This window comes from Tupaia chinensis, unplaced genomic scaffold (assembly GCF_000334495.1).
Source record: "Tupaia chinensis unplaced genomic scaffold, TupChi_1.0 Scaffold000294_5, whole genome shotgun sequence".
NCBI classification, from domain to species: Eukaryota; Metazoa; Chordata; class Mammalia; order Scandentia; family Tupaiidae; genus Tupaia; species Tupaia belangeri.
The window spans coordinates 1784318-1799075 of record NW_006159782.1 but is presented as its reverse complement, the minus strand read 5'-3'; the positions used below and the strand labels follow the sequence as shown (position 1 = coordinate 1799075).

The 14758-nt window shown below is 43.3% G+C and overlaps 1 protein-coding gene across 1 annotated transcript in view; it reads left to right on the top strand.

Annotated features, from left to right (window-relative positions):
* The window catches only part of RBX1 (ring-box 1), a gene marked incomplete at its 5' end in the record, with an annotated part of 44214 nt that extends 38370 nt beyond the window's left edge, over positions 1-5844 (top strand). The window contains 1 exon segment of the mRNA XM_014588693.2: positions 5653-5844. Coding sequence (XP_014444179.2) covers positions 5653-5665 — 13 coding nt within the window.
* Between the last annotated feature and the right edge of the window lie 8914 nt (positions 5845-14758).

The window sequence follows — 14758 nt, the reverse complement described above, 5'->3', positions numbered from 1 at the left end:
CAAAAAAGAAAAAAAAAAAAAGAAAGAAAGAAAAAAGAAAATATAGACACCTGCAAACTATCAATTATTTCCAAAATCATGTCCCTACTAAGGCTCAGTGGGCTACCTAACATCAGCTACCTTTGCTTTGAGCTAGACATGTCCCCCTAGTCATGTTCCATTGGTTTACTCTCATGCTGATTAATTCTGATACAGCATTCATGGCTACCTTAATTTTTTTTTATTATGTAAAGAAAACATGACATGGGGCTGACAGGTGGCATGGTGGTTAAGGGTGCTGGACTCCCACATGGCTGACTGCAGTTCAACTCCTGGACCTAGTGGCTTGCTTTCTCATTTCCTCTCCTCGCTCTGTCCCTCACTGGTCAAATTAAAATAAAAAATAAAGTTAAATAAAATAATTATTAAAAAAATAAAAGAAAGAAAACGACATAATGGATCAGCAGGTGGCATGGTGGTTGGGAAACTGGATTCCCATATGGCCGACCACGGTTCAAGTCCTGGACCTGGCTTCTCACTTTCTCTCTCTGTCAAATCAGTAATAATTAATTAATAAAGAAGAAGAAAATAAGAATATTCCTTTAAAAAAAAAAAGAAAACATGACATGGTAATTTATTTTTAAATTCAGATAACTGAAAAGGTGTATCAGAAAAATTAATCTCCTACATCAGACCCCTTCTCCCACTCAGTCCAGCAACAGCTTCTTAGTAACTTCTCTGACTATCTCTGTATATGTACTGACATATAGATAGGCATATATAAATATTTTTTTCTTATCATAAATGTGGGCATCCTATATAGTAATTCATCTTTTTTTTTTTTTTTCTTTTTTTAAATGGTGGAGCTTTTTCCACAGGATTGGAGGGTAACCTTCATAGGTTTATTTATTTTTTAGAATTATGTATTTAATTTTATTTATTACTATTATTTTTCAATTTGCTATAGGGTACACATGCTCACCAGAAAGAGACAGAGATAGAGAGATAGAGAAAGTGGGAAAGCAAGCTGCCAGGTCTGGGACTCGAACCATGGTCAGGCATGTGGGAGTCCAGCACCTTTGAACCACTACACCACCTGCTGGCCCTAGATATATCATATTTTTTTAAATCAGTCCCTACTGATAGACATCTGGGTTTCTTATTTTTCACTGTTAAAAGCAATCTGTAGGGGGGCTGGCAGGTGGCAGTGGTGGTTAAGGTCACTGGACTACCACATGGTTCAAGTCCCAGACCTGGCGGCTTGCTTTCTCACTTTTCCTCTCTCCTTGTCTCTCTCACTCTGTCCGTCTCTGGTCAAATTAAATAAATAAATAAATAAAGTTAAATAAAATAATTCTTTTTTTAAAAAAAGGAATTTGTAGGGATGAACATACTTATTGTGTATATGTGAAAAGTGTATCTGTGGCAATAATTCCTAAAAGAATTTCTGGATAAAGAATGTGGACCTTTTTTTTAATGCTAGAGGATACATGTGCCCTCCAGAAAGATAGAAGGAGAAAGCACAGCCCAAATGGGGTGTGATCATGCCACAATCCCCTCTCCATTTCTCCATCTTACCAAGATTTAGGGCATGCATGCACATGCACCTAGTGTGTTTCTCAAGCTGCTGAAGTTGAGATTTGAATCATAGTCAGCCATGTGGGAGCCAGCTCCCTTAACTATTAGGCTACGGGCTGGCCCAAGTATGTATTTTTGACAAATAGTCTCAGTGTTTCCTTGTCCCAAAATATGTACTAATAATATAAGCTCTTTTCAAATATTAAAGCGAAATACTCCTTTTTTCATTTCCTCCTCCTGCTCTATTACCAAACTTTGCTATCTTAACCACTCTGGAGGAAAAATTAGTATTTAAATCAAATCAATTTAAATCAAATTTAAATCAAATTTAAATTTAAATCTAATTTAAATCAAAATTAGAATTTGATTTCAGAATTTCAATTTGATTTCAATTAAAAATTTTGCATTTTCAGTGAGGTAGAATAACTATTCATGTGTTTTTATGTCTCTCACATTTTTCTCTGAATTGTCTGTGTGTGTGTGTATCACATGCTTTTTTTTTTTTTTCAGTTATTGCTTTTTTTTCTCTATCACATTTCTTATGCCCAAAGGGATTTTTTATTTAAATATGTCTTTATTAGTGGAGTTTTCTTGGAGCCAGCAGGTGGTGTAGTGGTTAAGGCACTGGACTCCCACATGGCTGACCACGGTTCAAGTCTCGGACCCAGTGGCTTAAAACTCACTGGGCGCATGTACATGCATGCCCAAAATCCCAAGAGAATGGAGAAGGGATTACAGCGTGGCCATTCCTCATGAACGGTGATTTCTCACCTCACTTTCTCCCTCTCTGTCTGTCTCTCTGGTGAGCTCATGCCCTATAGCAAAAATCTCTGGGGGGGGGGGGAGGGGTTTTGCCAGCAGTTAGTGTAATGTCTATGTCGCTGAACTCCCATGTAGTCGACCATGGTTCAAGTCCTGGACCCGGTGCCTTAAACTTATGCCAGGCGCATGTACATGTGTGCCCAAGATCCTGAGAGAATAGAAGAGAAGGGATTGTGGCATGGCCATCCTCCCTGTGGGATGATTTCTCGCTTTCTATCTCTGTCTCTCTCTGTCTTTCTGGCAAGCGCACACGCCCTATAGCAAAAACCTCTCCAAAAAATAAAAAATAAAATTTATACTGGGTGTGTTTGCATGATTACCCAGACCCCAAGAAGAGAATGGAGGAGACAGGATTGTGGCATGGCCATTCCCTTTAGGGGATGATTTCTTACTTTCTTTCTGTCTCTCTGGTGAGCACATACTCCCAATAGTAAAAATCGCCCTCAAAAATAAAGAGGGGGACCAGCAGCGTAATGGCTATGTCACTGTGTTGCTGGATTCCCATGTAGTCAACCACAGTTTAAGTTCCTGACCCGGTGGCTGAAACTCACGCTGGGCACATGTGCGTGTGTGCCCAAGATCCCAAGAGGACAATGGAGGAGAAGGGATTGACATCCCCATGGGGGTGATTTCTCACTTTCTATCTCTCTGTTTCTCTCTGTCTGTCTGGCGAACATCCACGCCCTATAACAAAAACCTCTCCAAAAAATGAAAAATAAAGAAAGGGGCTGGCAGGTGGCATGGTGGTTAGGGGCGCTGGACTCTCACATGGCCGACCACGGTTCAAGTCCTAGACCTGGCAGCTTGCTTTCTCACTTTTCCTCTCTCTCCCTCTCACTCTGTCCCTCTCAGATCAAATTAAAAAATAATAAATAGATGAATAAATAAAATAAAGTAAAATAATTCTTTAATTTTTTTTTAACTAAGAAAAAAGGAAGGAAAAAACCTGCCTGGGGACCAGCAATTGGCATAATGGTTACATTACTGGGATTCTACCTGGCCAACCATGGTTTGCGTCGCGTACCCAGTCTTGAAACTCATGCCAGTCATGTGTGTGCGTGCCCAAGATCCCAGGAGGAGGAGGATAGAGAAGGGGTTGTTGTGTGACCATTCCCCTTGGGGGATGATCTTTCTCATTCATTCTTTCTCTCTCTCTCTCTCTCTTTCTCTGATCAGAACACACATCCTAAGGCAAAAACCTCTTAAAAAAAAAAAAAGAATGAAAGAAAGAAACCTGTCAAACGCTCCCTATTTAACTGATACCATTGGGCTCCATTCAACAAAATGTATGCTAAGTAATGTGTGAGATATAAAGATGTCTAAGCTGGGCGTTCCCCATCCTGGAGGAGCTTTCATTTGGAGAGGAACCATGGCAGGAGCATACATCACGGCAGAGCACGCTTCTCCGTTTTCAGGTGGCCTTTGTAAATGACTCTGCAAGAGCAGAAACGTGTACTTTTTAGACCCCAATTGCTTGCATTGCCCGGTCCAGGAGCCCAGGGCTAAACCTAAGGCTTGTGGGTGTGAAAAATTCCTCACACTGGGTTCTGACACTGCTGTTGACTCTGCTGGTGGGGGTTATAAGTGTACTGGGAACATCAGACTCTCGAACAAATTCTTCAGCATTACTTAATCTGATACCCAACGTCTGGGTTGTTCTACAGCCTTTAGCACACATTGGAGCTCCAACCCGTGAGGGTGAGGTATTTTCTGAAGTATTCAAATGGACTTCTTATCAGAAGTACTTAAATGATCTGATCTTACAGATGATTAAGGCTGTGGTTCAGAATTCTAGTGCCCTGGTCTCTGTCCGTATAACAAATTATTCTCGTCAGAGGCTAACTATCCAAAAAGGGCCAGGACAACAGATTAAGTAAGATAATAATGAAGGGTCTTGTCTTCAAGAAATCTGTTTATATGTGGAAGAAATTTCCTGGGCTCATTTGTTTTATTTTTTAAAAATTTGCTATAGGATGGGACCAGCAGGTGGTGTGGTGGTTAAGGTGCTGAACTCCAACATGGCCAACCTCAATTCGAGTCCCGGGCCTGGCGACTTGCTTTCTCACTTTCTCTGTCTCTCTCTAGTGAATACATATGCCCTATAGCAAATTTTAAAAATAATAATAATAATAATAATAAATAAAATTAAATAAATAGGGTGTGTGTACTCATCAGAGAGAAAGAGAGAGAGAGAGAGAACCCTGCTAGGAGAGGAGGGAAGGAGGATGGCCATGCCTCAATAACTTCTCCATTCCCCTCTTGTGATTCTGGGCATGCATGCACATGCACCTAATGTTTTTTAAGCCACTGGGTCCAGAACTCAAACCACACAGCTGGCCATATAGGATCTAATTGCTTTAACCACTATGCCATCTGGCTGGGCTTATTTATTTTTTATAATCTTGTTAAAGCCAAATTTTGGCTTCTGAGGAAATCAGAAACCCACTGAAGTCCATGTCTGTTTTCTCCACAGTTCTTTCTACCATGCTGAATATAACCAGAGTTGTAATTAAAAGTTGATGATAGATTTTGTTTTTTAACTCATCCTTTCATCTTTTTTTAAATTTTCTTTCTTTCTTTTTTTTTTAGTTTTGCTATAGGACACACATGCTCACCTTGGTGGGTGGAGGTGGGAAAAGTGAGAAATCATCCCCTTGTGGGGATGGCTATGCCACAATCCCTTCTCTATTCTCCTACTGGGATTTTGGTCATAGGCATTCACATACACAGTAGTTTTCAAGCCAATGGGCCCAGGGCTCAACGTTGGCTATGTGGTATCCAGCTGCCCTAACCGCCATGCCAACTGCTGCCCCTGTTGATAGATTTTTGACATTGAAGACTGTTTGTTCTTACCTAAGAACTGCCTGATTAGTGGAATAGAGGTGAAAACAGGCAGGGAAGCCCAGAAACTCAAACTGCCTCAGCTGCTAAGTGGAGCCAACTGAAAGAGTCCCTTTCATTACCTCCAGCAATGTCTTTTGCCCCTCACCTCTATGTTACCACCAGCAGCTACTGGCTTCTGTCAGGTTGGGGGAGATGTGTCACAGCCAGGGCCCATCCTCAGGAAGGGGTTAGTAGATAAGAAGTCAGGAAGGATGGTAAGATAAAGGGAATTATGGTGACAAATACAGGCCAGTGCCACTACCCAATCTTGGAGCACACTCATAGTCACTTCACATCTTTTTAGAGTTCTAACTAAAGTTGCTCCTATATTTAAGCAGCGTTTATAGTCCCAACTATGGAATTAATAAAACAATTTATTTTGTCTTTCAGGTATGGGCACTAGAAAACGAATTCTTCCATCAAGCTTAACTGTTTTGTTACTCACTTAATGACTTGCCCTCCTGTTACTTAATTATAAATTAGATAGAACCATGTCTTTTTTGCTTTACCTTTTAATTTGCTGTTCTTGGCAGCCATGTTGTATTCTGTGTCAAATAAAGTCCTGTTGGATTCTCGAACAAATGCTGTTCTTTGTGTATGTGAGAAAAAGTGAACATGAAGGAAGGATGCCCTCTTGCATGACTGGAAAGCTAGCTTTGGAAAGTGAGATGTTTGTTCAGTTTTCCTGTGATTGTGTAGCTTGGTCACCAGGATTTCAACTGAGCATGGGGTGGTATGGCTTGCTTTCACTCAAAAAAGGTGGTCACCCCTGTCTCCTTCCCTTGGTAACAACAGTTGGCTGAATGAGGGAAGAACATGGGATTTGGAGTTACCACACTCAGCTACAAGTCCTGGTTCCACCACCTGGCTACTGAGTGTGATTGTGGGCCAGTCGTCTCTCTGTTCTGAGCTTTCCTCTAGAATGTAGGCTGCAAGGACTCAGTGGCACCATGGAGGCATAGAAAGAGGCTTTGTAAAATGTAAAACCATCATACAAGTATTGGTCTGGACATTGACATATTCCCTTCTCTTTAAAAAGCTTTAAAAAGGGACCAATGGATGGCGTAATGGCTATGTCACTGAAGAAGTGGACTTGAGGGACCAGCAGTTGGTGTAATGGCTATGTTGCTGGACTCCCACATGGTCGACCACAGTTCGAGTCCTGAACCCGATGGCTTAAACTCATGCCGGGTGCGTGTGCGTGCATGCTGAAGATACTGAGGGGAGAATGGAGGAGAAAGGATTGCGGTGTGGCCATCCCCCCTGGGGGTGATTTCTCACTTTCTGTCTCTCTGTCTCTCTGTCTGGCAAGTGCACGTGCCCTATAGTAAGAAAAAAAAAAAAAACTCCAAAAAAAAAGAAATGGACTTGAGAATCTGTCTTCTATTAAGTCACATATAAGAGACTTGCAAAAAATGTAAAACAATGTTAATCAATTTTTTGTTTTGAAAAAGAATTTTAATGAAAGTATGTTAATATGTGATTAGTTTTTGTTTTTAAATCATTTTTTTTAATTCTCAGTTTTTATTTTTATTATGGCAAATACCTATAAGTTTAAGTCACATAAAAACTCTTGGGGGGCCTTAATTTTTCGGATTATAAAGGGGTTTTGAGTCTTAAAATATCCAAGAATCGGCTAGCAGGTGGCATAGTGGTTAATGGCACTGGATTCCCATATGGCTGACCATAGTTTGAGTCACAGACCTGGTGGTCTGCTTTCTCACTTTTCCTCTCTCTCACTCTGTCTCAATCTCTCTGATCAAATTAAAATACAATAGTGGGACCAGCAATTAGCGTAATGGCTATGTTGCTGGACTCCCATGTAGTCAACCGCGGTTCAAGTCCCGGACCCGGTGGCTTAAACTCATGCCAGACGCGTGTGCGTGTGTGCCCAAGATCCCAAGAGGAGATGGAGGAGAAAGGATTACAGTGTGGCCATACCCCCCGGGGGGTGATTTCTCACTTTCTATCTCTCTGTCTTTCTGGCAAGTGCATGCACCCTATAGCAAAAACCTCTCAAAAAAAAAAAAAATTAAAACAATAGTAATAATAACTTTAAAAAGTTCAAGAACCAAGAATTACTAGCTTAGTAATTAAGAACTTCGAACTCCTATCCAGGCTCCATCATCTACTGGTTAATGGAGTTGGATTCCACATGACCAGCAGCAGTTTGAATCCCAGCCCTGGCAGCTTGCAAAACACAGGGTGCATGTGCACACAATACTCAAAATCCTGACAAGACAGCAATGAAGAAGAGATTATGGTGTTACTATCCTCCATTAGGGGGTGCTTTTCTCCCTTGTCTCTCTGTCTCTGGTGAGTGCGTGTACTTTCTGGAAACTAAAAAGGAATAAAAAATAGTGACTGCCCGGAAAACCACATGGTTGGCATGGAGGGTAACTTCCAGCAGAATGGGCATGGTGTGAGCTGACAGAAGACAGTGTCTACTAGGACTTGCTAGGAAGGTTGTTCCTAAGTCAAAATGTCTCTTTGGGACATATATTCAGTTATTCTGGTGTATCAAACTGGGAGACATAAAAGCCTTGGCTGAAAAAGTCTAATATTTGAAGTCAGCTAACACATCTACCTCTGCCCCTGAGTTTCACGGTTTCTCACGTGGTGCAGTTTCTTGACTTCTCCCCTCCCAGCAGCCCTCTTCTGTATGCCCTCCAATTGCCAGTGTCCAAGTGATGTCCAATCAAAAACTGCACTTTGTGCAGGCTAAGATGGAGACTGTTATCTTCAGACCGGTTGCCACTCACTGCAGACCCCTAGACCATGGCTTCTCAAAAATCTGGAGCCTACACATCACTTGAGGATCTTGTAAAATTCAGGTTCTGAGTTGCCCTGGAGTGAGACCTGAGAGTCCACATCTCTGCTGTCTACTCAGAGGGCGCTGGTTCTGCTAGCCCATGGGCCACCCCAAATTGGTGCAGTTGACTGATAGCCTACTATTGATAAATCGGCATGTAGCTTTCCCAAGACAGTGGCTGAGCCACTCATCTTTCTTAAGTTCTTGTGGGACTCTTTTTTTAACCTAACTGCAGAATTTTAAAGAAATATTCTTGAAACCAGCAGCTAGTGTAATGGTTAAGTTGCTAGACTCCCATATTACCAACTGTAGTTCAAGTCCCGGACCCAGCAGCTTGAAACTCACACTAGGCACATTTGTGCACATGGCCAAAGTCCCAAGAGGAGAATAGAAAGACTGCAGTGTGGGCATCCCCCCACTGAGGGGTGATCTCTCCCTTTCTGCCTCTCTGTCTCTCTCCAGCAAGTGCATGTGCCCTATAGCAAAAATCACTCTTTAAAAAAAAGTTACTGAAGTTTATCTTGATTATGATAGAGTGCACATGCATTTACTCGAGAGAGAGAAAATAGACAAGCACCTTTGATAGGGTCTTGTCACGCCATGATCCCCTTCCACCAGCCTCTCAGTCTGTCAAGATCTTGGGCACCCTCTCACCTGGCATATTTCAGGTTAACCAGCCAAGATCTAAACCCCTGGTTAGCCTTGTGGCTTCCAGCACTGTAGTGCAGTGCAGTAGGCTACACCTGAGCCACCAAGGCTGGGCCAATAATCGAATCTTTCATTTACATCTTAAATGTCATCGTAGTGGTTTAGGACTTTGTGTAGCTTAAGGATTATCAATTCATAGTTGGCATAGAGGGTAACAGTTCAGGCAGAATGGGGATAGTGTGAGCTGACTGCTAGTAACTACTGAGACTTGCCAGGGAGGTGGTTATAATTAATGGAATTACTACATACCTACTGGATGCCAGGCCTTAGAGACACAGAGCTGAGGAAGATGAAATTATTGCCCTCAAGTAGCCCACAGTTTGGTGGGTGTGGTGTTTTGCTTTGTTTTGCTTTGTTTTGTTTTGTTTTGTTTTGTTTTGAGAGGTTTTTGCTGTAGGGCGCATGTGCTCGCCAGAGAGACAGAAAGGGAGAAATCATCTCCCAAGGGGGGTGGCCATGCCGCAGTCCCTTCTCCTCCATTCTCCTCTCGGGATCTTGGGCACGCATGCACACATGCCTGGCGTGAGTTTAAGCTGCCAGGTCTGGGACTTGAACCACAGTTGACTACATGGGAGTCCAGCGACATAGCCATTAGACCAACTGCTGGCCCCGAATAGCCCACGGTTTAATAGGGGAGATTGCTGAGAGGATAAAATAAATGAGTGTTGGAACCTAATTCTGGAGAGATTGTCTGAGGGTGCTTCTTCTCTCATTTTCCTTATGACAACTCCTGTGCCCTGCACAGCTCCTGTTCTTCCACCTGCCCTGCAGATGCTGTAAGAACAGGGTTCTGATTTGCCTGGGAGTCCTCATCCTCACCTGCAGGCACAGTGGTGTCCTAAACCCTCTGAAGGGCCCCTGTGAGCTGATTGTCTGCATCTCTTCCCAAATGCCCTTTTCATACAGTTTACATCTGTAGCTTGAAATTGGCCATAGTGAGTGTATTTACACCACTGATCAGAAAATGTTCCAAATCAGAGTTGCTTTTTTCTGTTGTCAGAGCCTGTTGGTCGTTTACCAGCACGTCACTGTGCAGTTACCATCTTTAACAAAACACTGTCCAAACGTGTCCACTCTATGGCTGGGTGTGCATTTCCCAGACACTTCACACTCAGTATGTCAAGAAAACAACTGAGCTGGGGAACAGTAGATGGCATAAAAGTTACATCACTGGACTCGCACATAGCTGACTATGGTTCGAGTCCCAGACCTGGTGACTTCAAACTCAGGCCAGGTGTGTGTGCCTGCATGCCCAATATCCCAAGAGGAGAATGGAGGAGAAGGGATTGTGGCGTGGCCATCCCTCTTGGGGATCTTTTCTTGCTCTCTCGTGTCTCTGGCGAGCACACACACCCAAGCAAAAAATCTCTATAAAACAAGCAAACAAAACAAAAAGACTGAGCTATCCTCATTTTCCCAAAACACACCTTGCCTGGTTCATAGCATTACCTTTTGTGCAGTTCCCGAAGCCAAGAAATCCAAAAGGGAGCTGGCAGGTGATGTGGTGGTTAAGGACACTGGACTCCCACATGGCCAGCTGCAGGTCGAATCCCGGACCTGGCGGCGTGCTTTCTCACTTTCTCTCACTCCCTTTCTCACTCTGTCCCTCTCTGGTCACATTAAAATAAATAAATAAATAAATGGATAAATAGTTAGATAAAATAATTCTTAGGAAAAAACTTCCAAAGATATCCAAAAGGCGTTTTAGAGCCTCGCCTCTCTTTTGCCTTCACATCTAACTACTCACGGAACGCTACTTGCCTTGCCGTGGTGCTCTCACTCCAATCTGTACCGTTTTCCATTCCCACCACCATGGACAGAGTTCAAGACTCTTCCTTCTCTCCCAGATGATTGTGGTTCCCTACGACTGGTCACACTGTCATTACTCTGTTATATCCCAGTGTGTCCTTTTTATTTATTTTAATTTGCTATAGGGTACTTGTGCATGCTAGAGAGACACAGTAAGAAGTGAAAGTGAGAAATCATCCCTCAGGGGGATGGTCATGCCACAATCCCTTCTCCATTTGCTTCTTGGGATTTGGGGCACATGTGCACATACTTCTGGTGTGTTTTCAAGCTCTTGGGTCTGGGACTGAAACTACACAGTCAGCCATGTGGGATTCAGCCACCTGAACCACCACGTCATGGGATGACCCAATGTTTCATTTCTTTTTTTTTTTTAAATATATCTTTAAGAGACAGAGATAGCACCCCTGGCCCAATGTTTCGTTTCTTTTTTTTTTTAAAATATATCTTTAAGAGACAGAGATAGCACCCCTTCCCCCAAGGGCCAGCCCTATGGCCTAGTGGTTGAAGGAGCCAGACCCACATGGCCTACAGCACAGTTTGAATCTTGGCCCCAGCACTTTGAAAAGCATACCAGGCATGTGTGTGTGTGTGCCCAGAATATTGGCAGGATAGAGAAACAGAGAAAGGATTACAGCATGATCATACCCCACTGGGGGAGGTGCCTTTTCCTTCTTCACTCTGTCTTCATCTTTCTCCCTCTGATGAGTGTGTGTGCCCTCTGGCAACAACAACAACAATATCAAAACACTCCCAACAGGATCCCAGAGCTGTGATCCACTTCGAGCTTTTAGCCAGCCCCAGATCATGGTCATACCAGACCCAGCTATTTAAGGAAGGCTCTTGACTTGATCTGGGAACCTTCCCAAGTGGGATTGCCTCACCAAGCATTGTGTGGTTACCATTACACTCCCCCCATTGTGAGTGTCTAATTTGGTCTGATTCCCCTTCCATTGGTTGGGAAATTCCTCACTTGATGGAAGCAGAGGTAGTTTCCCATTGCAGACTTTGAACAGGCCTAATCCTGGCCTTTCTACTTCCTTGTGGCTTGGTCAAGGTAGGTTTGCTAATCTCCATCAACCAGACCCACTCATCCTGCCTGCCACAGGCAGGAGCCAAGGCCAGGAGCAGGTGCAAAGTGGGCTGTGACATGTAGTGTTTAACAGCATGGACGACCGTCACCTTCCCAGACTAGTTCTGAAGCATCATTTTGGCTATGGTCCCAGCTGCTGCCTGTTTTCCAAGCCTGATTCTCCACCATTTCTAATGCTGTGATAGCTCTCCAGCATTCTTTTTTTTTTTTTAACAATTTATTTATTTATTTCCATTTGTTATTGTTAGTTTCTTTTTTATTTGATGAGAGAGAGAGAGAAAAGGAAAGTGAGAAAGCAAGCCACCAGGTCCAGGACTTGACCCATGGTTGGCCATGTGGGAATCCAGCGCCCTTATCCACCACACCACCTGCTGGTCCCTCCAGCATTCTTTTAGTACCGTCTCTGCTATAAAAATCAACCAGTTCTTGGCCAGTCAGGTGAAGTGATGGCTAAGGCCTCTGGATCCTACGTGGCTGACTGCGCAGCTCAGATCCTGGATCTGGCGGCTTGAAAAACATGCTGAGCACATGAGCACACGTGCCAAAAATCCTGAGGGGAGAATGAAGAAGAAGAGACTGTGGTGTGGCCATCTCCCATGGGGTAATTTCTCATTCCTCCCCGTTCTGTGTGTCCTGCAAGCACATGTGCAAAAGTGTAGCAAAAAAATAAATAAAAAAAAAAAATTAAGTTACAGTTAGGCAGATCATTTGTAACTATTTTTAAAAATGTATTCTTGCTACCTAAATACCTACCCGCGAGAGCCGAATCCAAAAAAAAAAAAAAAAAATGTATTCTTGCTACCTAAATACCTACCAATAGCAGAATGGATAAAGACTGTGGTAGATGACACAATAAAGAAATACATAGCACTGAAAATAAGAAAAAAAAATTATTCTTGTTAGAGTTCCCTCTGGCATTTATGTGTTTTTAAATTTTGCCAGAAGGTACACGTGCTTGCCAGAGAGACATAGACAGAGAGGAAGAGGCAGAAAGCACCCCTGGGTGGTCACACCACCATTCGTTCTCCTCCTTCCTTTTGGGATTTTGGGAAAGCATGCACATGCGCTCAGTGTGTTCCTCAAGCTGCTGGGTTCAGGACTCAAACTGTGTGATAAACCAGGTGAGATCTGTCTGCTTTAACCACCATGCCACAGAGCCAGCTCATCCGTGTTTCAGGAAAAAAAGAAACCTCCTAATAGCTAACTTGTGTACAGTCTCCGGAAGGCTCCACTTACCAAGCTTGGCGACTCAACCTGTTGAGGGTTTATCCTCACCATTTACCACTTGCCCGTGCGCTCATGTGCACAGTCTCGTTTGATCTGCCTAATTGCTCTATCAGGGCTTTGCTTTGGAATAGTCCATTGCTGAGCTTCTTGTCACTACTCCGGTCCCATCTCATCTCAGAGATACCTGAAACCACATTGAGTTTCTTGTGTCAAGTTGCCAAGCTCACTGTGTTCATTACCCATGGCCGTGCATTGCAACAAGGATGGCAGAAGCTCCAAGGCTCTGGAGCCCTCCTTTTTCCCCTTGTTCTACCGAAGTTCCAAACATCTTCCCTGTGGGCCTTGCATTTTGTAGTTCTCTTGAGTCTCTGGTGTTACTTGTGTATTTTCACCCTCAAATCAGATTTCTCCCCAAGACCTTCTTGATTCTCCAGTCTCTTCTCTTGGCAAGTTTTCAGACCAGCTTGGGTTGAAATCCTGAAACTGCTGCCTCCACATGCCATGATTCTAAACAAGTTTCTGAACTTGGTTTCCTTAGAAGGATTATAGGGATAAAAATTATAATAGTAAGCCTAGGGACTACCATGGAAAGTGAGAAATGCAAGAATTAGATTACAGCTGAAATGAACATAGAATAAACAGGTCAGAGCTGGATTTCAGATGGAAAGACAGAAAAGTGGATCCCAGGCAAGCAAAAAAGGACCATAAATGGTATTGTGGAGAGCAATATATCCAAATAAATAGCAATTTCTTTTTTTTAAGAATTATGTATTTATTTAATTTCATTTGTTATTGTTATTTTTTAATTTGACCAGAGAGAGAGAGAGAGAAAGGGAAAGCAAGAAAGCAAGACGCCAGGTCCGGGACTCAAACCATGGTCAGCCATATGGGAATCCAGCACCGTTATCCACCACACCACCTGCTGGTCCCAATAAATAGCAATTTCTAAAGAAGGTTACTCTTGGAAACCCAAAACTGGAACTTTATTGAGGCAAAAGTAGGCATGACCCATCCCAGCTCTTTGCAGAGGGGGCAGCCTTGACCTATAGACTTTGACTACTAATAGCCCATGTGTGGGGCAGACCTCAACTTGGAAATCATAACAAGATCACTTTATGTGTATGTGCGGTTTTTTTTATTTTTAGGGACCAGCAGTTGGCATAATGGCTATGTCGCTGGACTCCCATGTAGTCGACTACGGTTTGAGTCCTGGACCCAGTGGCTTAAACTCACATCAGGCACGTGTGCGTGCATGCCCAAGATCCCGAGAGGAGAATGGAGGAGAAGGGATTGCAGCATGGTCATCTCCCTGGGGGTTGATTTTTCGCTTTCTGTCTCTCTGTCTCTCTCCATCTAATTTGACCAGAGAGAGAGAGAGAGAAAGGGAAAGCAAGAAAGCAAGACGCCAGGTCCGGGACTCAAACCATGGTCAGCCATATGGGAATCCAGCACCGTTATCCACCACACCACCTGCTGGTCCCAATAAATAGCAATTTCTAAAGAAGGTTACTCTTGGAAACCCAAAACTGGAACTTTATTGAGGCAAAAGTAGGCATGACCCATCCCAGCTCTTTGCAGAGGGGGCAGCCTTGACCTATAGACTTTGACTACTAATAGCCCATGTGTGGGGCAGACCTCAACTTGGAAATCATAACAAGATCACTTTATGTGTATGTGCGGTTTTTTTTATTTTTAGGGACCAGCAGTTGGCATAATGGCTATGTCGCTGGACTCCCATGTAGTCGACTACGGTTTGAGTCCTGGACCCAGTGGCTTAAACTCACATCAGGCACGTGTGCGTGCATGCCCAAGATCCCGAGAGGAGAATGGAGGAGAAGGGATTGCAGCAT